Raw genomic sequence first — 25,770 nt, forward strand, 5'->3', positions numbered from 1 at the left:
TCTTATTCACTTGTTGGATGTGATCATGGGGACTGGAGTTACAATATTCATATTTAACAACACAAACAAGCAGCTGTGTATCTCAGGTGTTATAAAGTCTCGTGGAATATTTAGAGAGGCCCTGAAAAGCGTAGGTGGACCATTGTGATGCCTGGGATTTGCTTTACGTTTCAGCAAAGACAGATTCTGAGCAGAAGGGGCAAGATGAAGCAGTTCTGGTGGAATCTTGATAATGAGTGGATCTGGGCAATGATTTCGCAAGAGCTCATCGTGCTCATCTCTCTGCTGCTGTGTATGCTTGAGTATTTGAATAATGAAAATACAACTTTTAAAAGGCGTGTTTCGAGGGAAGCCCAGGCTGCCACCAGCACAGCAGGGAAGTCAGTGACATCAGAGAGTGTGTCTGGAGGTGGGCGGCGTTTGAACAAATGCTGCAAGTCCTTCCAGGACAAGGCCTGTCCTGCTGCCCCTGAGTAGCCGATGCGTGGCCCAGCGCCTGGGACGCAGCGTGACACTGCTGTGTGAAACCAGTCAATCCAGAAGGGCCAAGGGTAGCGTCAGCCTCAGAAGGGCACAGCGTGGGGAGGACAGACGAGGAAGGGGCTGAGGTTTGTACACGTCGGAAGAGGGCAGAGGCAGGAGTCCCGGTGGCTCTGGTCTGCACTGGCCCAGCAGGTGGTGGGCTGAGCGCAGAAGCTGGTAAGGTGAGGCTGTGCTTCACAAAGGATGTCTTCAGCTGCAGGAAGGTGGGCGAAGAGGGACAGGCACCACAGCAGGGGGCCAAGGAGGAGGACTGCGAAGAGGCAGGAAAGATGCTGAGACCTGGCTGCGCAGGCCAGGAGGGGACAGTGCGGACACGGAGACGGAATCTGCATTGTGGGAACAATTCATCCCGATGGGGCAGGAGCCTCCGAAGGAAGGGCTGCTTCTGGGGAGGAGTCGTGAGGAACGGTGCAGATGGTTCGGACAGACCACAGCTCAGATGCACAGGGGCAGGCCAGTGGGAAACCCTGGGGCGGAAGGGACACCCTGGGCTGGGTACACTGTCCTCTTCACAAAGAGGAGCTCCTTGAAGCCATAATCCAAAGGCTGACTCAAGGAGACCACCAACATCCAGAACTTGCTAGAGTCCCCAGCACGCCCCAATCCAACATTCACTATGGCCGTTCGTCCACATCACTTCCATGTGCCTGCGATTCTGCTAGATTTCTGCCTTTTACCTCAGACTAGAGGGTGTGCCCCGACGATGCAACTCTGAGAGCCTGCTGCATTCACCTCTTCCCCAGGCTTACATGTTAGACGGTAAACATGGCCAGTGCAATGTACTTGTTAACAGCTTTTCAGTTAGGGACATTTTCTGAACATCTACATATGCTACAGATTTAATCTGCATCATTCATTTAAACCTCAGAGTGAACGTATGATGAGAAAACTGAAGTTCAGAGAAGCTAATAACTCAGCCCAGGCCACACAGCTAAGCTAGAGCCCCTCTCAGGTCGTCTGTCTCCTCCGTCTGTGCTCGTTCCTCTGCTTCATGGTGGAGCCGTGGAAAGAATGCAGCTGGAAGTAAAATAAATCTCAACCAGGTGCTGGAAGCAGACATTTGCCACCTGGCCTGGAGCGGTTTGCTGAAATGACGCCATAATTTCCTACCCTTTGGCTAGTAAAAAGCCAATAGTAGATACTTTCGGAGAAAAGTGTGGGAGAGGCAGGACGAAAGCAAAAGGAAGACACCCCACATGTGCACTGCCAATGCCAGTACCGTGAGAAAACCGGTTTCTTGAAGCGACACAGTCCGTGTGGGAGTCCCTCCTGCCTCAGGCTTGCTCAGTGTCAAGCTCAGCCTGGCAGCGGGACTGATTTTGACTCAGAAGTGTGATGATACCGAACAGCTTTTTCAATGCTGTTTTAAAGATCAAAGGGTTTCCGTTGAAGATCAAAGCAGGACAGGTATTTCGGAGTTGGGCAGTCACTCAGAATGAATTGGGGAGTTTGTGCTGTTTCGTTTCTTTAATATGACTGGTTTTCAAAGGAGCCCTTGAGAGCACTGCCCGGAGTGGAGGAACGATCTTTGGTTTGTTTGAAAATCTTGCTGCTGTGGTCAGGCTCTGTCCCTGTTTTTCCACAGACAGAGCTCCCTTAGGATCCCAGGCCACCTGTCTGAGGCTGTGACCAGGGCCCTGCCTCTTTAGAGGCAGCGTGGATGAAATGAAAGACACAGAGCAAGCGGCTGAGGAGCCCGGGCCAAGGAGAGACTCAGGTTTCCCTCCTGAATTCCCCGGCGGTGAGGGGCCATCCAGATTACCCTGGGTCACAGGGCCATGCACAGATGTTCACAGAACACAAAACCGAAGGGAGATGAGGCGACAGCCCGCCAGAAGGTTTAAGACCAGCCACTCAGCTACCCTCACCAAAGTCACAGCCTAAGCTACGCCCAGGGAAAGCACTTAAGGGAAAGAGAATCCACTGCTTTCCTGGCAAAGGCAGGGGCAGTAACTGCGTCTGCTTACCCTTGACAATGGAGAAAATCACCCTGGGCCCACTTTCCCTCCCACCCCACCCCACTCCCACCAACTGGGATGAACAGAGTGAAAGGCGATCTAGAAATAGAACCAGGTCGGGGAAAGGGGCGGCAGGCGCCATGTCTGCCCGCGAAGGTGGTAAGAAGCAGCCTGAAACAGCCCAAGAGGCAGGCCAAGGAGCCGAACGAGGAAGATCAGGCTTTCAAGCAGAAACAAACTCTAGAAGCTAAAAGCGAAGGCCTTGGGGAGGGGGGACCCCGGCCACAGCTGGAATTAAGAAATCTGGCAAAAAGTAAACTGTTCCTTGTCCCCGAGGAATGGTGAGCCTTTATTTTATCTGTATTTAAACATCTGTATTCCCTGCCATAGCATCTTTTGCCACCTATGGCTGGAATTAAGTGTTGTCTTAGAGCTGCCGTACATTTAAGAATAAACTTTTGTTAAAAAAAAAAAAAAGTCTTAGAGTGGCTTATCTCTTTAGCTGTTTTCTCTCAGTCATTCCTACCGGTTAACTGTGAATTTAAAGTAAAACCAGCTCAGAACCTTGCCAGAGTCTGCTCTTTGCTCCTTGTTCTACCCTAAACTTTGTATCACCTGAAATTAAACCAACTTGTTTGAAAGGAAAAAAAAAAAAAAAGAAAAAGAAAAAAAGAAATAGAGCAAAGTCTCCTTGTCTATTCAGGTTACACATAACTCAAAAACTAGATGTTTTCAACAAATATAGTCTCCCTTCTTTTTCTTGCTTGCCATTGTACCTAAAATATTACAGAGCAACCGCTTATCTCATTCCAAAAAAAATATTAAGGAAAAAAGTCTGTCATCTTCCATGCCATTTGAGTCACTGGGTTATGCTGTATCTGTAAAGGTGTGTGGCCACAGGTAGATTTTCTTTCACCAGTAAGTAACATTTGCATGACTTACACTTTAGGAATAAAGAAGGGAAAGATATTACTAAGAAATTTAAAAAACAGGGAATTTTCTTCCATTTAGCTCCTTCTTTTTAGACAATCAAAATAATGATATGCATGGTTACTAATGCACGTGCAGCACGGGGTGGGGGGGGCTCCTGCTTCCCCCGGCAGGAATTACTGGGAAAGCAGTTTGGGAAAAGGGATTCTGATCAACCCAAACCGTCACACGTGTCCAGTGTCTATAAGGTGCATAAACACCACATCGTTAAAAGCACTCCTTCAAGAACAAACTAAAATCAAGACAAACGTTTGTATTCACTCCCTAATGCGCTTTCTTCCCTCTACTTTCTGGATATCTAATTCCTTGATCTCACCCTTTCTCGTTATCTGCTTCTTAATGAGCACAGGCTTATTAAAGTATCAATTCCACAGGTTGATTTTGGAGGACAAAATTTGCTAACGAGAAAGTGCAGAAGCACATTCGTGAAAATTTAACTTTATTAAAACAGTATAAAAGTGTGGGGCTTAGACAAGTCCAATAAAATGTTAGATGAAAATATTTTATTGAATGAATAAAAGGCACAGAGAGAAACTTAGACTCCCTGGCTACCATTTCAAAATTGCAATTGTAAATTTTGGCACAAGAGGGTTTTCTAAAAAGATTAACGCATAAAGATTTTTTTGTTCTACTTCCCATGATTACATTCCTGAGAAAAACAGTGAGAATATTTGCCGGTGACTTGAACCTGGGTTTTATGACCTGGCAGAATGGCCTTTAAGGGGCCCTGGGCAATGCTGTCAGGACTGAACTGAGTAAGCCCCCGGGGTCAGGGATGCTGAGGACCCCCGGGGGTGCCCAGGCTTGGCTGGCACAGGAAGGCAGGAGAGGGAGTGGGCTTCAGGGAGGACAGGCTCCTGGCCTGTGCATCTTTGCAAGGATCGGATTTGCTAATCTTACGTAGCAAATGCCTCTCCATGTGTGAACCTATGTTAGCTGTACTCTTAAGCAATGAGATAAGCTGCCCCTTCCTTAGAGGCTCGGTGACTGCTGGCATCTGTCTGTGGCCACTTACAGCACGAGCTGACACACCAGGCACCAGTGTGTCAGCTCATCCAGCGCTGAAGTCACCGCTCTTTACTCACCACCACCTCACTAGACTTCGTCAGTCAGCAAACATTGACAGAGCTTCCTGTGTGGTTAACAGCTAGAGAGATACACAAATCAGCTGAAAGATCAGATGGGGGTAGGAAAGAAGGAACAGGGAGGGGTGAGAAGAGACAAAAACACTCAGGACCGCTCACAGAGGTGGGGGTCTATAAGATCTTTAGAAGGGAGGACAGAGCTGAAGAAGTCTCTACCCTCCACCCCTCAGGAATCTAAGCAGGTGTGAAATAAGAAAACAAAGGTGATAAAAGAACAATTGTGAGGCAGCTCAGGAGGCCAAGCAGGACAGCAGAGTCTCTGCAGAGAGCAGCACGCCACCATTATCTAGTTTGCAGATGGACCACCCAGAAAATCTGTGAGCAATTAGGAGTGAGAAATACAAATGGGAGGGCGGCGCTGAGGAGGATGAGCCCCTAAAACTACGTTCTGGCTAGGAATTCCGAAGTGAAGCAAGATGCTGGGACTAGAAGAAAAGGAAAATGGTGCAACCCAGTGGGGGCATGCACACCCACCCATGCACGCGTGCGCACACACACACGCCCCATGAACTACAAAGCGAAATTTACAAGGGACCAGAAAATAGACTTTTCAACGTAGAAGGCAGGAAACCACGTTTAAACTCTTATTTTCTGATATCCATTTGAACATTTAAAAGTGAATTTTGAACAGGATCCGTGAATTTTTAAAAACGACATTCGTTTTATCAACAACAAGCAAACATGGGCTCACATACTCTTTCAAGACTGACAGCCCACGACTCCTTTCAGTACAATTCAAAATTGAGAGCTCATGGTCCCCCAGCCAAAGTGCAGATGAGCAGCTGACACTCTGAGCTCCCGAGATGGGGCAGGCAATATGCTGTGTTGTACATGTTTCACGAACCCTAATCCCCCCCAAAAAGTATTAGCCTTCTTCTATGACAGATGAAGAGACAATCTCGTCCTATGAAATATCCTGTGCAAGGCCTCACTGGCAGGTGGCAAAGTCAGATTTCAAACACAGGTTCCATATCTCTGCGAAAAGCACATGGCCCTCCAAACTGCGTGGTTGGTCCCTGCACACGGTGTTGGACCTGGGCCTGGGTGTGTGCTGCTCCCTCTACCCAAATCAGACTCTCAGCAGTACTGCCCAGTCAAGTCCCTCCCATCCCCAAAGGCCGGTGTTTCCTCCGCCTCCAACAGGAAGCCTTTCTTGATCACTCCAGCCAGATGACCCCTCCCCACATCAGAACAAACATGCTAAAGCACATTCTCATACCACATTATACGTCATATTTCCCTGTAAAATGTTTGAAAGGAATTTTTAGAATTTTGCTCTGAAATTCTCATTATACTTAGAAATTACTTACGCCTTCTCTGCAATCATTGTGTATACTTGAGATCAGGCGTCCCCAAACTTTTTACACAGGGGCCCAGTTCACTGTCCCTCAGACCGTTGGAGGGCCGCCACATACTGTGCTCCTCTCACTGGCCACCTATGAAAGAGGTGCCCCTTCCTGAAGTGCGGCGGGTGGCCCGGATAAATGGCCTCAGGGGGCCGCATGCGGTTCGTGGGCCGTAGTTTGGGGACGCCTGCTTGAGATGTAAGAGAGCCTATTGGTTGTTTCTAAGTATGATAAACTTACTGTGCTTACTAAACTTAACAGTTATTAAGACTGATACGTGTTGTATGGGGTTGTAAACATGTATTAATTTCATTATGTAGGGGTTTCCTTCTCCCTAATTTTTGGAGCCCATGAATTTTTTTTTTTTTTTTCAGGTCTCAAAGAGCATGGTGGGTCCCTGAAACTAACAGGTACTGGGGCCTGTACCTCAGCTGTCTGACAGATGGAACAGCCCTGCATGAGCCTCAGCCACTCATAGTGGTTATATGCACACCTGAGGTAAAAATCAGCCCCCATCCCCATGTATTCACACACTTAAGATTATGGAAGACAGTGCTTTTTGTCTTGTTGACTGATATATATGTGTATATATATATATTTTGAGACAGAGTCTTGCTCTGTCACCCAGGCTGGAGTGCGGTGGTGTGATCTCAGCTCACTGCAACCTCTGCCACCCGGGTTCAAGGAATTCTCCTGCCTCAACCTCCAGAGTAGCTGGGACTATAGGCATGCACCATCATGCCCAGCTAATTTTTTGTATTTTTAGTAGAGATGGCGTTTCACCGTGTTAGCCAGGATGGTCTCAATCTCCTGACCTCATCATCCACCTGCCTCAGCCTCCCAAAGTGCTGGGATTACAGGTGTGAGCTACTGCACCTGGCCCAACTGCTGATTTTTTACAGTGACTAGCATAGCTGCTATAAAATGAATGCTTAATAAACTTACTAAAAAATAACTCATAAATAAATCCAAAACCACGACTTCAACTATATGCCATCATCCCTTTCCTAAAATCTATTAGAAACTGTATTTTGAAAGCCTCTCAAAATGTTTGCATTCTCTTTCTTTAACAAAAAAAACTGCTTTGTTTGCATTGCTCTAAAAGGTGGTACAAATAAACACAATATAAAACAAAATACAAAGTGGGGATCTCTGTAAGTATTTGACTTCTTGATGTTTGTTGCATTAGCAGTTAGTTACTGATTGCCTTCTGAACATTTGTAAGAGAGCTGTACTCAGAATATTACAGATATTCCACGTGCTTAATACAGCAATGGCTTTCTAGTACCCTGCAAATTATTCTCAGGCCCAGAGAAATTTCCCTTGGTGGTACATAGATTTTAACAGAGTGCACTCTAACAACATTTTAACATCTTGTAATGAAACCAAAACTGCGAACAGGCCCAGCTATTACATGTGGTGAAGAGCAGCCTGGTGTTCAGGAGGAATTAGGAGAATAAGCAGCAGTGTCTGCTCCAGGAGTTCACACGAGCCCTCTCACCCCCAGCTGAAAATGTTAACATTAAAAACTCTCCCCCATTTAGATATGCTGCAGTGGACTGTAACCAGGTTTACACAAATAACAGCATGCATTATTTCACGTGCAAACCTTCACAGGTGACACTCATCCTTGGGTACAGTATTTGGGTTTGAAATCCAAAGGCCTGGCTTTAACTCCTCTGCGGTAATGTTGTTACCTCTGGCCTCTTCCACCTTGGGATAATACTACCACGATGTTGATTTCCTGCACATGGGTTGTTTTGCTGACCTCTAAGCCCAATAAAACCCCCAGTCTTACCTGGAGACTTCCAGAGATCTGGATTTCATGTGGTCACTGAGAGAGTGCGATTTAAATCTGAGAATAAGCAAAATGCTTACACCTGAGCATACTGTGCTCCCACTGAAAACCAAGATGAGAAAAAGAAACACAGGAAGGAGGAAGGGCAAATGGCCGGGAGAACCTGTGTTCTGTGTGGACCAGGATGGAGCGCCCCACCTCTTTCCATTGCTATCCCGCAGCACCGCTTTTCCCAGGACTCGAGACTTGGTTTCCAGTTCTTGCACCTCCTCCAGCAATGTCTTTTTGCAGGTGTGCTTGGCTCTGTATCATGAGGAAAAGACAAAAAAAAAAAAAAACAACAAAAAAACACTTGGCATAGGGACTTGACACGGCTGGGAAAGACAGGCCGCTCCCCTCTCAGGCCACAGCCAAAGGGCCTTTGGTGGAGGCCGAGGCTTGGCAAGTGGTGGAGCATTCAGTCTCTGTGCATGACATGGGTTCCATCTCCACAGCCTGGAAGCATCCTGAGTGCTGCAGTCCAGACCCGGACCATGCACATTAGGAGTCACCCCACCCTGCAAAGAACCAGACGTCTGCTGAGGGGCCCAGTCACTCAGAGACTGGGTGGGGTTCATGAAGACCCAGGGTCTGCCTCTAAAGCATTTCTTGGCAGGATCTGAAAACCCAGAAGACTCTTAAAACCCTCACCTTAGTGAACAGACACTGGTTCTCTGGTCCAAGGAACCCAACTACAGTCAGAGAGCCCAGGGGTTAGTAAGTTTCCTCCCTCCCTCTTTAGTACGAAAAGAGCCACTGCCATAGCAGCCATGGGGTTCAGGATGCTAGAGTGCATGGTCTGAATGCAAAACCCTTGGCCTGAAACGTGGAGTCAACAGAAATCCCGAGTGCACGTTTCCCATCTTCCTCAGTATTATGCCACTGAGGCCTGGGTGTGTGGACTTCAACTCACCACTGAAGTCCACACACCCAGGCCTCAGTGGCATAAGACAACTTATGAAATAACCCGCAGCCTGGACAGCCCACTCTTCCTGAATAGTGGGAAGAGTTCCCTGTATGCTTTTACTAATGAAACTAAGATGTATACCTCACAATGTTCAAAGAATTGGCTGATCTCAGAGTCTTTATAAAATGGAAACTAAACAAAGTTAAAATTGAGCTACTAATTGGTAACAGTCTAGGCGAAAAGATATTTAACAAGATATGGATTATATGAGAAAAAAACTGTAAAGAGAAAAGGCTCATAAATTAGCAACGCATCAGACTGAAAGCTTTGCACTGGTTTAATTTCAATACAAATACACGTGAGGATCCTGCTAGGTACCAGGACCCAAAGATAGAATGAGAATGAAAACTGAGCACCTTTGCCCAGAAATGACAACAGTGTCATGGGAATGTTGTGAAGATATGGGCCCTTCCTGCAGAATCCTGCACCACCCCGCCTACCCTCCACCTTCAAGGAAAGAAAGCCTGTTAAGATAATGTGAGTCATCTCCTGACACTCTGAGTTAATCTATAATGGAGTATGAGCACTGAGATACTGTGTAGGCCCCTGTCATCCTTTCTCCCAAAGTAAACAAGGGAAAGCCACACAGGCTTTAACACATGATACCTTAATTCCATCAAACAGTGTCCCGAGACTCAGGATTGATAAAATACTGCAGTTCAAAGCAGAGCCTGTGGAATTTTAATTTAAACAATAAATGAGCAAACGTCTAACCGTTTGCTGGAACGGAGAGTCAGAAAGGATGTTAAAATGTACCCTGTTCATTATTATATAATATGTGGGGCCTCAAACGTGGTCTTTTGTCTCCTGGGCTTCTGAGGCTAGACTGATAACCAGGCCACCGAGTGCCTGTCCCACCTGCCCTGCGCCACCAGCTCACATGGGTCCTAGAACAGCCTGAAAAATGAAGAGCATTGCTGGTTCTTACAGGATCCCTCTCTCCACCACCATCCTCCCTCTCTCTCCCTCGCTCCCTGGGAGTAGAACAGATCCCATTGTTATTTTCCAGGCTGGAAGGAAAGGGGTTTCCTAAGAGGAAGGCTGGAATTGGAAGCTTGGGCACTGGGAGCCTACAGCTTAGGCTAGAACCCACCTACTGCGGAAGCTGACGGTTTTCACTTAATCACAACATGGCCTCAGACGGCAACGGTCTGAGCATCTCAATGCTCCCAGGCATTGCGCGTACCCTCGGTGGATGAAACTGTACTCACATTCCAGAGGTACTCAGCAATTTGATACTATTTCCACTAGGCAAGCCCCTATGAGCTAGCCTGGGAACTTTGTTGCAATGCTGGGGATGATTCAACTTCTCTTTCTGCATCTATTTAATAGCACCTGCGTAAAGGGATGCTGGCAATTTAAAACCCTGTTCTCAAGCACCTTTATCTAATAATGCCTGAAGTAGAAAAACTGATTCTAAAATCTCCTCTGTCTAAAGGCTACATGTGAGTGGTCTAAAATTAATATGTATAGGTTATAAAGTCATTAGCATAAGCCACTGGCCTATCACTTAGGTCTCACCAGGAGCTGGGGTTTGGCGTGTTCTGAGTCACAGCATTGACAAGAGTAAGCCCCTTATCTGTAAATGGCTTCTTGCCCAGTGGTCCAGGGCTTGCTTCATCTAACCCCACATTGAGAGACCAGATGACCACAGAAGGGACAGAGTGGGGGTGCTGGCTACCGACTCGTGAGTGTGAGAGCTATCTGTGAGTCTTCAGATATGCCTAAGGGTGTCTCCAGGCTCTCAGAGACTTTTAAAAGAAACAGATTGTTTTTGGATCTTGAACTTTCCATCCTTTTTTTTCCCCGGGACTTTTCTTTTGTGTGCAAGAATAGCAAGTCAAAGGAAACGTTTAATTCTAAATGTGGATGGAAGTGTAAATATAAAATGCTGCAAAAGAAATCAGTTAGAAAATTAAAAGAAATCGAGGCCCATTTGACTTCCATTTAACTGCCTATCTGCGATTATAATAAGGAAATGAAGTCATTCTGGAATTGGGCACCCGGTTGTTGATGTATGGTAAAATACAGGAGATACATCTAGATAAAAGGAAATCAGTTCCTCTGTGTTCAGTGGCCTTGAGCTTATATTATTTTTATAAAGCAATACGAACAAATTTCACCTAGATGAGAGTCGGTATGTGGCAGCTTACCTAAGTATGCTGTCATCGGTAAACACTTTGGATGAATATAAGCGAAGGATATTAAAATAGTTCTGGGCAATTTAAACTTCGTGCTTCTAATAAAAATACTCATTAACCAGGTATCACATATAATCAATCAATTATTTTAATAACAGGTAGGTTAGTTTGGTCCCACATGAAAATTTTGGTTAGCAGGATAATCGTGTAGGCGTTTTATGGCGTGCCAAATCTGACTTAAGATAGTCTAATAATGGATCTTCATCCAGAAAGTTAACAGACTTCATGGAAAAAGTGACTGAATGACCTCATTCTGGTTCTCTTTTCTTACTCTTAACAGCTCAGGTCCTGAAATGGAAGCGAGAGACTGGGCAAAGAAATGGGGAAAATGTAGAAAGATGGAGCAACTCACTTTCTTCAGTGCTCACAGAAATACACTTGAAAAGGCAGGCCTGCCTTAAGCTGGAATTTAAAAGCCTTTTTTTATTTTTATTTTTCCTTTGAGACAGAGTCTTGCTCTGTCGCCCAGGCTGGAGTGCAATGGCATGATCTCGGCTCACTGCATCCTTCACCTTCCAGGGTCAAGCCATTCTCCTGCCTCAGTCTCCTGAGTAGCTGGGATTACAGGCACCTGTCACCATACCCAGCTAATTTTTGTATTTTTGTAGAGACGGGGTTTCATCACGTTGGCTGGGCTGGTCTCAAATTCCTGACCTCAGGTGATCCGACTGCCTCTGTCTCCCAAAGTGTTGGGATTACAAGGGTCAGCCACTGCACCTGGCCTAAAAGCCCTTTCAAAAGAGGGTGATAACCACCAAAGTTCAGAACAAAACAAGACATTCTTAAGATGGCCCGAGGCAAGATGAGAGTCCCGCGGCACCACTGTGGACGCTCCCCGGCATCACCATGTGCTACCATCACAGGGCAGGGTCTTCAGCTGCCCCTGTGCCCACTCATGAACGCACACCTGTTCTGGGAACCCCAATTCAAATCCAATGATGGTTTTTGGGGACAAGCAAGATTAATATTTTTTTGTTCAGTGCATGGGAAGAAGAGGCTAACAGTGTTTTCTAAAGCTGCAATTTAGAAAGAGAAATCTCAGCAAAACACTGTAGCTTTCTCAGAGGTAAGCGATTCACAATATGCTTCCTCTTTTTCTAAGAAGCCTCTGAATTGACTTGCCTCAAAAACCAACATTTCGGGCTTGGAGTATAATTTGAGACATAATATGGGCCTCACGATCAGAGGGAAAATGCGCCAGTAAACTGAAACATTTCTTGTTTTTGAGGAGGGGGTGAGGGTAGTTTAGATATTCAATAGATATTAAAAATTGAGCATATATGTGCCTTGGGCAAATATTCCAGGTAACAACCAATATATGCTATTTTCTCTGCTCCCCCAAATAAAACAAGACAAAAATACATTTTGGAAAGCACCCGTGGGATTCAGTAGGGACCTTTCCGGCTTAATCCAGAAATGCTGTTGGTTTCCGGGAAAAGCTGAGTTCTGGGCCCGTGGTGCCAGGTGCTGGGCAGCAGAGCCCTCCTGTTGCAGAGAGGTGACCCTCAGCCTCCTGAGCTCGCCCTGCCGGCACTGCACAGCAGAGTTTGTGCTCCGACCCGGTCGGCAAGCTCCTTGGAAAGGAAGTGATTTTACTCTTTCCATATGGTGAAGCTGGGAGTAGTGTCATTTGATTTAGCCTTGTTAAAATGTAAACGGCGCTAATTTTACAGTGCCAAGGGAAACCAAAACCAAGTCCTGTTGGAGGGAATAGATAATTTGCTTTGTGGTGACAGGGAGTGATTACTTAGAGCGCACTGGAAAAGAGCCAGAAAACGGACAAAGAGGCACAGACATTTTGAAATCTATAAACATTCTCTTTCAGATGGAAGAAAGAGACGATTGCTCAAGTCTGCAAATATACAGTCTCAATAGTTTTTTTCATGACTCTAATTTGAGATAGCTGAATTTAAATAAACTAATTTATAATCGTGTTACTAGTTTTCAATCACTATAAATAGAAAAAGCCAGCTGATGTGGCCAAGACTATCCCATATATATCTAAAACTAACTTATCTTTGCAAAACAAAATTTTGAGCAAATTCAGCATGGGAATAGATTGTGTCACAATTGGGCCTACTGGCTGAAAGAGCAAATAAGAGATCGAATATTTTCTTACAATAAATCTATTAGATTAAGAAAATATTTTTTTCTGGCTATAATCTTTTCACTTCTGAGGATTCTGATTCTGCTATTTACAGAACATGGTTTTACTAAATAAAATGGAAATAAGGGTAAATCAAAGAATTTAAGAAATTAGAATTATTTAATTTTTCTAACAGTTAAAAAACTTAGTGAATAGGAAAAAAACCCACAAAAATCCATGTTGTAATATTCTTTCTCCCTCTATCTAGATCTGCATGAGGTATCATTGGTTGTCAAGATAATGCTAAAATGAACACTTTTTCAAAAGAATCCTTAACTGTCAGGTCAGAAAAATTCTCACTGAGTATGGGAGGAACGGAGGGATAAAAATTAAATCTGATGTCTTTTCCTGGAAGGTTTGGATTAAAGTCTCACTTCTCTATCTCAGGGTCCCAAAATAATTGTGTTTTGCCCAAAGTAAAGCTAAGCACAGAGTCTCAATTTTCAGAGAAGATGGCACCCATTTGTAGGAGAAATTGCCCCCCAAAACAAAAATCGGTCCTATTTTATTTGGAGCAGCCCTTCCTTTTGCTCATGGATAAAATTAAAATTTAGGTGATCCTGAATTTAGTTGCTTCTTTTACATTGTAACAAGATATCTTGAAGATGACATATTTTAAAACATAAATGCAAAAATTGAATATGAATGATTTTCTATTTAACCTACGGGTTGATGTCATCTTTGTGACTGGTTTTCTCATAGACCTGTGAACTAACCCTTTGAAAGAATTTTACTGAAAGTTGTTCGGAAAAATGAAGAATACTTCATTCTTGTAATTTGAAATGACTTACCTACATGTAGCTTTCCTCTAAGCATGGGAAGCGAAGCCAGGCCATATGTGATCACTGAGCAGTGAGTTTACGATGTAGAGAGATGAGTTTGAGTCACACTTTCTCAACTGGTGGAATGGGTGTGTACTTAGAAACTCTGCCTTCTAAGGCAACGTCCCTATTGATCTTCACAGTTTCTCTCAGGGCTCCTTTGTGTCTGCAGGTTTTCTTTTCTGTTTGTTTATTTTTATTTAGAGACAGGGTCTTGCTCTGTTGCCCATGCTGGAGTATTCTGGCATGACCATAGCTCACTGCAGCCTCAAACACCTGCGCTTGAGTGATCTTCCCACCTTGGCCTCCTAAGTAGCTGAGACTAGAGGTATGTGCTCCCATGGCCAGCTAATTTTTCTATTTTTATGGTTTTCTATATTTTGATATCAAGATGAAGCACAAGTTAAATTTAATTTTTTTTAAAAAATATCTTTCTCTGGCAGGTGGCGGGAGACCCATGTCTTCCAAATTCCTTTCATTCTCATACCCTGTGGCAGGGCTTACGGGAAAGACAATTCCAAGGACAGATAAGTCAGACTTGGGGTCCTGCTTCACTTTTAAACTTACGCTCTCCATGCGACATCTTCGATCAAACAGGCAGTGGGAACCAGAAATAATCCCAACCAGAAGTGTGCGGAGCTCAGGACCATAGTTGCCTGCGAGAAATAGAAGTGACACTTGCTTGAATACTTTCTCTTTCAAATAGAGCACAATGTAATTTAATCAAGGAGAATATCTCACAATACAAAAACAACTCATCATATTAAACACAATGAGAGGTAACCCGTGCACTGGGAGGGCGGTCAAGGAGACGGAAGGGGCTTGCTCCTTTCTGCAGCCCTCTCTCCTCTCACTTCTATTCTTCTAGTTTGACGTGTGTTCTTGCCTCTCTCTTTTATAAAGTGCTTCAGTTCCCTTCCTATTGGGATGCTGTCTTAAATCTTCCTAAAGAGAGCTATTGGGGCCACCAACACTGCTTCACTGAGGAGTAAACTTTGCCTCACTCGGTTTCTCCATTCACTCATCATCAGCTCCTTTTCTCCCAATGCCCATTCATTCATGGAGCCAGGACCCATGTCATCGCTACTTGGTACAAGGCATGGTGGTTCTCCTCACCCAGGAAAGGAAGAGGAATAGGTTATAGTCCTTGCCTTCGGGGAATTAAATACCCTCTGGTGCAATCTACATTAGACAGTGGAATATGGTATATATCGTGAAAATATCCAATGGGGCTTCTGGGAAGACTTCTTAAAGACGACAGAGTATGAGATGTACCTGGAAACATAAACAGGGTTTCAGCAGCTAGAGATGGGTAGATGGACAGAGATGCCAAGTGAAAGGATGAAGGACAGGGGAGAGCAGCAAGGAGGGCAGCTTTCAAGGAGATTTCCTTGTTCCTGGCACGCTGGTCAGGGATAGGTTGGGAGGGAGCAGGTAGAGAGGGTTTTGAAGATCAGAGCTGCAGGGCCAAGTTAGATGTTAGGTGAGTTGAAAAGAGAGCTTAGGGCAAAAGCAGAGGGAGAGAGGAGAGAGATGGGGGCCTGAGTAGAACAGATGCCTTCAATTTTGGTTTTGAATGGGGGAAAGCCTGGAGCGTGGAGCTGGCTGGGAATTGGGAGTCTGTCCTGCATGGGTGGGACACCTGAGAAAGGGACTCAAGTTAGTGTGACAGACCCCTTCGTGTTCAGTGGATTTCTTTTCTGGAGTCCTCATCCATCTGGTCCTGCTGGAATAGAGGTTTCGATAGAGCTCACTGCAAAGTCGAGTGAGACTTACAGAAGGAGGGAGAGCAGAGGGCCTGAGGCACAATTCACTGCCTCTGGGACCCCCCACAGGGACTGGGAGGGTCTAAGAATCCTGTAGGCCTAGAGAAGCTCCCTTTATACAGTACGAGGGAAGGATTTACCCGACTCAAGCCTGGCATCTAAGTGTCAACCCACTCTGTGGTTTCCATGTTCTGCTCCAAATAGATGGCCACATGCACTGCGACCCTGCCACTCCCTCTGCCCTGCAGGGCTTCCCTGCCCAGCCTGTGTCCTCACAGCATCCCCACCCACTTACCCTGATCCCGAGCACCCAGCTTCCCCAGCTAGCCAAGGCCATGCCTAACCACGGCCCTTCTGCCTCTGAGCACCTTCACATAGCCCTGGCGGTGGTGCTTGGCATTTTATGACAATTAAACCAAAAAGCAATGAGGTTGGCAGGAAAAGAGTCAAAATTCAACGCTGGAATGGGAGGATTTACTTTCCTTTTCAAACAGCCAAGAGCAACAGCTTTTGACAGAAAAGTTTAAAACCTTAAAAATGTGTGAGGACATTTTGCCCTATCAATTACATCTCTCAGAATTCATCCTAGGGAAGGAAGAAAACATGCAAAGAAGCAAGTACAATGATATTTACAAGAGTGCTGTTCTATCAAAGAAACCAGAAATAGTGCCCTAGAAGAAGATCTATTAAACGTACCATGGCACTTACATACGATGGACTTCCATGCAAGCAATTAAAGTACTGTAGAATTGTATTTGTTGACAAGAGATGTCGTATTCAACTGCTACTGAGAAACATGAGTTCTATGGTAACATCTCACAGAGGACCTATCATGGCAGTTGTGGGAAAGGAACCAAGACTGGCCCAAGCTTCAAAATTAAACTTGAAGTGTCACCCCCCAGATGAGGTACACCCACAGGTACACATCTTTATTACATATTTACCAATACATATCAATAGATACCATAGTTTTTGTAGTCCTATTTTGGTGTTTTCTTACCTTTATGAAAACATTCCGGGACTTTAAAAACAGTGGGGTGTCCCAGGCCCCAACGGACTTGAGAGTACCTCCTTCAAGTGTGGGCATGCTCACATCCTCAGGAACAATGCATGGAACAGTATATGGAAAGAAGGATCTGGGTGGCGCAGCTGGCGATTTGTATTGTCATATCGCTGTCTGTCTACATTTCCTGTTTCTACTACACAACTCTCTCTCCCCAACCAAGAAAACTACAAGATTGGATCAGCCTGCTCCTTCCACCTCCTGCTGTCCTGCCTCCAGGGTAAACAGGGTCTCCAGAGCCCAGCTAGGACCTTGGGTTTTGCTGATGCTATAGATGCCTGAGGTGGTGCTTGGCCCCTGGAAGATGGACTTGTTCAAGCTGTACTTGTGAGGATACATGCAGGACCACTCATTATGTGTATTTATTTAAGAAAACAGTGATTTTACAATAATGCATCATTTAAAATAGATTATAACTCAAATGTACCCTGTAAATATGTAAAATATTATATATCAATAAAAAATAGATTATGAAACTCAGAACTTTAGTTGCTGAGGGGAAAAAAGGAAAATGAACTTTGAATTCTCTTGTTGAAACTATGAAGCCCTTCCTAAACTAATAAAGGTTATATGGAGACTTGAAAGTATTGTTCTGTTGCTCGTCTTCAAAACTAGGAGCTGTGAATGTGATACATATAACTAATTTTAAAGTCTCAGAAAAGTTCCAACTATCCTATTTTTCACAGATGGACTGAGACTCAGAGTCCTGAAATCATTGTAAGGTGATCTACTGATTACTTAGGTCCCGTATACCTAGGAACTCACTGCAGTAAATTATAGGAAAGTGAGGCTCAGGTCAGTGGAATTACTGACACATTAGGACACAAGCTGGTGAGAGCCAGACACAGGATTGGAGGCTTGTCTGATTGTAAAACCAATGAGCTGAGCAGCACTACCCTGGGTCAGACTAGGAGTATTAACGACAGACATCCACACAGCTGCAGATCAGGATTCTTGAATGCATTAGTTTCAGCCACGCCACTAATCACATGCACCCCAGTGCCCCAGCACCAGCAGTCCACAAATGTGGTGACAAACTAAAAAAGGTGTTTTTTTTTTTTTTTTTTTTTTTTTTGAGACAGAGTCTCATTCTGTCACCCAGGCTGGAGTGCAATGGCGTGATCTCAGTTTGCTGCAACCTCCACCTCCCAGGTTCAAGTGATTCTCCTGCCTCAGCCTCCTGAGTAGCTGGGATTACAGGCATGTGCCACCGTGCCCAGCTAATTTTTGTATTTTTAGTAGAGATGGGGTTTCACCACCTTGGCCAGGATGATCTCAAACTCCTGACTTCATCCCACCTGCCTCAGCCTCCCAAAGTGCTGGGATTACAGGGATACGTGTGCAGAATGTGCAGGTTAGGTATACATGTGCCGTGGTAGTTTGGTGCACCCATCAACCTATCATCTACATTAGGTATTTCTCCTAATGCTCTCCCTCCCCTAGACTCCTGCCCCCTGACAGGCCCCAGTGTGTGATGATGAGCTTTTTTTCATAGGTTTGTTGGCCACATTAATGTCTTCTTTTGAGAAGTGTCTGTTCATATCCATCACCCACTTTTTGATGGGGTTGTTTTTTCTTGTACATTTTTGTAAGATCCTTGTAGATTCTGGATATTAGTTCTTTGTCAGATGGATAGACTGCAAAAATGTTCTCCCACTCCATAGACTGCCTGTTCACGCTGATGATAATTTCTTTTGCTGTGCAGAAGCTGTTTATTTTAATTAGATCCCATTTATCAATTTTGGCTTTTGTTGCAATTGTTTTTGGTATTTTAGTCACAGAGCCTTTGCCCATGCCTATGTCCTGAATGGTACTGCCTAGGTTTTCTTTTAAGGTTTTTACGGTTTTAGGTTTTATGTTTAAGTCTTTATCCATCTTGAGTTAATTTTTGCATAAGGTGTGAGGAAGGGGTCCAGTTTCAGTTTTCTGCCTATGGCTAGCCAGTTTTCCCAACACCAGTTATTAAATAGGGAATCCTTTCCCCATTGCTTGTTTTTGTCAGGTTTGTTAAAGATCAGATGGTTGTAGATGTGCGGTGTTATTTCTGAGGCCTCTGTTCTGTTCCATTGTTCTATATACCTGTTTTGGTACCAGTATCATGCTGCTTTGGTTACTGTAGGCTTGTGGTATAGTTTTAAGTCAGGTAGCATGATGCCTCCAGCTTTGCTCTTTTTGCTTAGGATTGTCTTGGGTATATGAGCTCTTTTTTGGTTCCATATGAAATTTAAAGTAGTTTTTTTCTAATTCTTGAAGAAAGTCAATGGTAGTTTGATGGGGATAGTATTGAATCTAAAAATTACTTTGGACGGTATGGTGGATTTCATGACATTGATTCTTCCTATCCATGAGCATGAAATGTTTTTCCATTTGTTTGTGTCCTCTCTTATTTCCTCAAGCTGTGCTTTGTAGTTCTCCTTAAAGAAGTCCTTCACATCCCTTGTAAGTTGTATTCCTAGGTATTTTATTATCTTTGTAGGAATTGCAAATGGGAATTCACTCATGGTTTGGCTTTCTGTTTGTCTATTATTGGTGTATAGGAATGCTTGTGATTTTTGCATATTGACTTTGTATCCTGAGACTTTGCTGAAGTTGCTTATCAGCTTAAGGAGATTTTAGGCTGAGGTGATAGGGTTTTCTAAATCTATAATCATGTCATCTGCACACAGATAATTTGAATTCCTCTCTTCCTATTTGAACACCTTTTGTTTTTTTCTCTTACCTGATGGCCCTAGCCAGACCTTCCAATACTATGTTAAATAGGAGTGGTGAGAGAGGGCATCCTTGTCTTGTGCTGGTTTTCAAAAGGAATGCTTCCAATTTTTGCCCATTCGGTATGATATTGGCTCTTATTATTTTGAGATATGTTCCATCAATACCTAGTTTACTGAGAGTTTTTAGCATGAAGGGGTGTTGAATTTTATCAAAGGCCTTTTCTGCATCTATTAAGATAATCATGTGGTTTTTGCCATTGGTTATGTTTATGTGATGCATTATGTTGACTGATTTTCGTATATTGAACCAGCTTTGCATCCCATGGATGAAGCTGACTTGATTGTGGTGGATAAGCTTTTTGAGGTTCTGCTGGATTTGATGTGTCAGTATTTTATTGAGGATTTTTGCACCGATGTTCCTCAGGGATATTGGCCTGAAATTTTCTTTTTTTATTGTTGTTTTTCTGCCAGATTTTGGTATCAGGATGATGCTGGTCTCATAAAATGAGTTAGGGAGAATTCCCTCTTTTTCTATTGTTTGGAATCATTTCAGAAGAAATGGTATCAGCTCCTCTTTGTACCTCTGGTAGAATTCAGTTGCAAATCCATCTGGTCCTGGGCTTTTTTTGGTTGATGGGCTATTAATTACTGCCTTAATTTCAGAACTTTTTATTGGTCTATTCAGGGATTTGATTTCTTCCTGGTTTAGTCTTGGGAGGGTGTATGTGTCCAGGAATTTGTCCATTTCTTCTAGATTTTCTAGTTTATCTGCATGGAGGTGTTTACAGTATTCTCTGATGGTAGTTTGCATTTCTGTGGAGGTGTTTACAGTATTCTCTGATGGTAGTCTGTATTTTTTGGAGGTGTTTACAGTATTCTCTGATGGTAGTCTGTATTTTTTGGAGGTGTTTACAGCACTCTCTGATGGTAGTTTGTATTTCTGCAGCATCAGTGGGGATCTCCCCTTTATCATTCTTTATTGTTGTGTCTGTTTGATTCTTCTATCTTTCCTTATTAGTCTGACTAGTGGTCTATCTATTTCATTAATCTTTCCAAAAAATCACCTCCTGGATTTGTTGATTTTTTAAGGATTTTTTTGTGTCCCTATCTCCTTCAGTTCTGCTCTCATCTTAGTTATTTCTTGTCTTATGCCAGCTTTTAAATTTATTTGCTCTTGCTTCTCTGGTTCTTTTAATTGTGATGTTAGGGTTGATTTTAGATCTTTCCTGCTTTCCCCTGTGGGCATTTACTGCTATAAATTTTCCTCTAAACACCAATTTAGCTGTGTCCTAGAGATGCTGGTATGTTGTGTCTTTGTTCTCATTCGTTTCAAAGAACTTCTTTATTTCTGCCTTAATTTCGTTATTTACCCAGCAGTCATTCAGGAGCAGGTTGTTCAGTCTCTATGTAGTGGCGTGGTTTTGAGTGTGTTTCTTAATCCTGAGTTCCAATTTGACTGTACTGTGGTCAGAGAGACTGTTTGTTAAGATTTCTTTTCTTTTGCATTTGCTGAGAAGTGTTTTACTTTCAATTATGTGATAGATTTTAGAATAAGTGGTGTTGAGAAGAATGTATATTCTATTGATTTGAGGTGGAGTGTTCTGTAGATGTCTATTAAGTCTGCTTGGTCCAGAGCTGAGTTCAAGTCCTGAATATCCTGGCTAGCATTCTGTCTCATTGATCTAACATTGACGGTGGGGTGTTAAAGTCTCCCATTATTATTGTATGGGAGTCTAAGTCTCTTTGTAGTCTCTAAGAACTTGCTTTATTAATCTGGGTTCTCCTGTATTTGATGTATATATATTTAGGATAGTTAGCTCTTCTTGTTGCATTGATCCCTTTCCTGTGATGTAATGCCCTTGTCTCTTTTGATCTTTGTTGGTTTAAAGTCTGTTTTATCAGAGACTAGGATTGCAACTCCTGCTTTTTTTTTTTTTTTTTTTTTTGCTTTCTGTTTGCTTGGTAAATATTTCCCCAACCCTTTATTTTGAGCCTATGTGTGTCTTTGCACATGAGATGGGTCTCCTGAATACAGCACATCGATAGGTCTTGATTCTTTATCCAATTTTCCAGTCTGTGTCTTTTGATTGGGGCAGTTAGCCCATTTACATTTAAGGTTAATATTGTTATGTGTGAATTTGATCCTGTCATTATGATGCTAAATGGTTATTTTGCCCATTAGTTGATGCAGTGTCTTCATAGTGATGATGGTCATTACAATTTGGTATGTTTTTGCAGTGGCTGCTACCCATTTTTCCTTTCCATATTTAGTGCTTCTTTCAGGAGCTCTTGTAAGGCAGGCCTGGTGGCGACAAAATCTCTCAACATTTTCTTGTCTGTAAAGGATGTTATTTCTCCTTTGCTTATGAAGCTCGGGTTGGCTGGATATGAAATTTTGGGTTGAAAATTCTTCTCCTTAAGAATGCTGAATATTGACCCTGACTTTCTTCTGGCTTGCAGGGTTTTTGCAGAGATATCTGTTGTTGGTCTGATGGGCTTCCCTTTGTGGGTGACCTGACCTTTCTCTCTGCCTTCTTTCACTCAACATGATGCCTCTGAGATGGATCCACGTTGTTGCACGCATCTGTAATTCATTCTTTTTAGTTTTGGAATTGTATTCCATTGCATGAATAGATCACAATTTGTTCATCCAGTCTTTTGTTGATGGACATGTGGCTTATTTCCAGTTTGGGCCTATGTTAAGAATATGATTGCTATCTATGCACAAGCTTCTACAAGTCTTTTTTTGTGTGTGTGTGGAAATATGTTTCCAATTATTTTAGGTCAACACCTTGGAGTGGGATTGCTCTATCATACAGGAAGAGTGTGATTAGCTTTATCAGACACAGCCAGAGAATTCTCCAAAGTTGCTGTGTGAACAAAGCCAGTGCACATGCATTCCAGTTGTTCCACATCCTCACCAGCACTTGGTATGATGTCTGTTGCCACTCCAGAGGCTCACAGGGGAAGGGAGTGTGCATGAGGTGGGATGACCCCAGCAAACCTTCCTACCACCCTGTGAGCTATTCAGGACTGAAGCTATGTGTGAGGGACTGCTCTCCACTGGCTTGCAGGATGGCCCAAGTTTACAAGCTCCAGAAAGGAGGCTGGTCTGGAGGCAGCGAGTCACCGCCACTAGTTATTCACAGTCAGGCACAGCTCCAACTGCCCCTTCTTCTCTTTCTCCACTTCTCACTACTGTCCTTGACTAGTCTTTAAACAATTTTTTTTTAAAAAGCTCCAGAAAGGCAACTCTGAAGCAAACAAGGACTCCAGGACATACAGAATGGGGTGTATCTGGTTTGAATTGGTGGTAACATTTAAACTCTGGCTTATTGTTAAATAAACAGGCAGGCAGTGAGGAGAAGACATTTCCCGATTTTCCCAAACAGGATGTGAGGAGGGGAAATGCTGCCACCGTCCTTTGCCTGCTTGTTTGTGAGAAAGGTGAGGCCCCTGAATCCCTCAAATTACTAACTGATTTTTCTTTTTCAGATAGTGATCATTTTTCTCCTTAGCAATCAATTTTAGAGACCAAAAGGTTGGTCTAACCAAATAGCTATTTTACGTCACCCAGGACGACCCCTGCCCTACTCTATGGTACCTTCCTGAAGCTGTTAGGTGGATGTAAAGACAGGCAGTTCCCACGCCATTCTCTACGGGACGTGACAAGGGAAACGAGGCAGGGAAATAACGTATTGCCCCTGAGACATGTGCCTTATTTCCAAGGTGAGAACGGGATGGGTTTAAAACTGGTACTGTGTGGTTTAAAAATAAGCAGTAGGCTGGGTGCGGTGGCTCACACCTGTAATCCCTGTACTTTGGGAGGCTGAGGTGGGTGGATCACCTGAGGTCAAGAGTTTGAGGCCAGGCTGGCCAAGATGGTGAAATCCCATCTCTACTAAAAGTACAAAAATTAGCCAGGCGTGGTGGAGGGTGCCTATAATCTCAGCTATTCGATAGGTTGAAGCAGGAGAATCACTTGAACCCTGGAGGCAGAGGCTACAGTGAGCTATGACGTTGCCTTTGCTCTCCAGCCTGGGTGAAAGAGTAAGTCTGTCTCAGAAAAAGCAAAGCAGTCTGTACTCTCTTTTACTTTCAAGAACAACATAAATAAAGCAAAGTTCACCGAAGACACACGTGCAGTCTGTCTTCCATGTCTCAGAGGCAATGGTCCGGCCAGAGCGGTGGAAAGAGCCACAGAGGTACCTGAATGCCCGGCCTGAACTCTTGCTGGGACTCTCCTCTGGCCGAGGTGAAACTGCAGCTTCTAGGAATTATACTGGGGGGCTGTGTGCTTCTGGTATATTGTTTATATTGTATGCTTTTAGGCAATTTTAACCATCACTATTTCTAGATTGCAGCCTTCCTGTGGTTATATAAAAAGCCAAGAGAGGGCCGGGCACGGTGGCTCACGCCTGTAATCCCAGCACTTCAGGAGGCCGAGGCGGGTGGATGACAAGGTCAAGAGATCGAGACCATCCTGGTCAACATGGTGAAACCCCGTCTCTACTAAAAATAGAAAAATTGGCTGGGCATGGTGGTGCGCGCCTGTAGTCCCAGCTACTCGAGAGGCTGAGGCAGGAGAATTGCTTGAATTCAGGAGGCGGAGGTTGCGATGAGCCGAGATTGTGCCACTGCACTCCAGCCTGGGTAACAAGAGCAAAAATCCATCTCAAAAAAAAAAAAAGAAAGAAAAAAGAAAAAGCCAAGAGAGGCACTGTGCTGACACGGCAAAGTTATCCTCCATCCTGAAAGGAAAAATTGGATGCCTAACGGTTGCCAAACCCCTGATAATTCAGACTGTTAGGGTTAATGTCAAAGCACAGTACTTAGGACAGATACTGATAAAGATAGGGCAGACCTCGCCTTGTCACCATCTGAGTGAGGAGCCCTGAGATGGGTCCCCCTCCCATCTGCTGTGGCCTGCTGGCCTCTGCAGGTGGAAGGTGCAGGGATACGGGGACTACAGCTGTTTTCTGTCCCTGCAGAGCCCAGCCCTGGAACAGATAGGTACCATTTCATTTCATTCGCTCACTACTGGCTGCACTACCTGAACACACGCCCTTTGGCACCATCTGTGAGTAACCCACGTTTCCCATGGCAGAGGGAGAAGGTACTTTGCTCACCCCTCCTCCCACAGAGGGGGATGAAGTAAGGAGGCTGGTGGAGGCACCGCTGAGGAAGGGCTTCTGAAAGGACCAAAGACAGTGACCAGCAAGTGTTTCCTGCAAGGCTGAGGAGCTGAAGCTTCCAGGAGGGGCCGGACTGCACAGTCTTGAAACGTATCACCTGTGTCCCCGTGGGCTGCCATAACAAAACACCACAGACTGGGTGACTTAAACCACGGATATGCATCTGCTGGCCGTCCTGGAGACTGAAAGTCTGCGATCAGGGCACCAGCATGGTCGGGTTCTGGTAAGGGCCTTTTCTTGGCTTGCAGAGACCTCCCAGCTCACTGTATGCTCTTTTTTATGCACAAATAGAGAGTGTGAGTAAGCTCTCTGCTGTCCCTTAGAAGGGCACTAATCCCATCACAAGGGCCCCATCCTCTTGATCACAGCTAACCCTAGTTATCTGCTGAAGGCCTCATGTCAATACCATCGCATTGGAGGTTAGGACTGCAACACTGGGATTTGAGGAAAGACAAACATTCAGTCTATAGTGAGCATGGGCAGACTGCCGGGCCTCCAATCCCAGCTCTGCCACTGACTCATTACTTAACCACTGTGCTTTAGTTTCTTCCTCTGTAAAATGGGGAAAATACATCTTGTAGGGCTACTGTGAGACTTAAATGAATTACTAAATGTAAAGTACTATAAAAGGTGTTTGGCACAGGGTAAGTGCCATGCACGTTACCTATATATAACTAATGATTTTTTACACTATTGATTATAACCACGATTCTTATTCGAACATCCTAAATGTGGCCAACAGTAATGTGTGATGATTCCTTAAAGAGTTTTGAGGGGGAATTGTGTCCCAGGGAGTATGATCTACTCCTGCTGTCAGAAGAAGGCCTACCTACCACTCCTCTCGGAGAGGTGGAAGGGTTGAGCTATGCTGTAGAAGTCCCAGATTATACTGGGAAAAGGTTGCTGATCGGTGACAGACAGTAAGTGATGATAGTGACACTGGTGACGAGAGAAAGCTAAGTCTCTTCTTTATACTCCAACACAAGCATCAGCCCCCCAAGGCCCACTGGCTGCCTTCTATTTTAATTAATTTGTGCAGGCGAACGTCTCCTCATCAGGCGGTGGCAAGTGTGACGTTCCC

The 25,770-nt window shown here is 44.3% G+C and overlaps 1 protein-coding gene across 1 annotated transcript in view; it reads right to left on the reverse strand.

The window, feature by feature from the left end:
• The window catches only part of ATP8A2 (ATPase phospholipid transporting 8A2), a 653,421-nt gene that overhangs the window by 48,329 nt on the left and 579,322 nt on the right, over positions 1–25,770 (reverse strand). The window contains exons 34-35 of the mRNA XM_039473330.2: positions 14,522–14,610; positions 7,979–8,083 (exon numbers count right to left, since the gene is read on the reverse strand). Of these exons, the coding sequence (XP_039329264.1) occupies positions 7,979–8,083; positions 14,522–14,610 (194 nt within the window). The remainder of the gene's footprint in view (positions 1–7,978; positions 8,084–14,521; positions 14,611–25,770) is intronic.

This window comes from Saimiri boliviensis, chromosome 16 (genome assembly GCF_048565385.1).
Source record: "Saimiri boliviensis isolate mSaiBol1 chromosome 16, mSaiBol1.pri, whole genome shotgun sequence".
Taxonomy (NCBI): Eukaryota; Metazoa; Chordata; class Mammalia; order Primates; family Cebidae; genus Saimiri; species Saimiri boliviensis.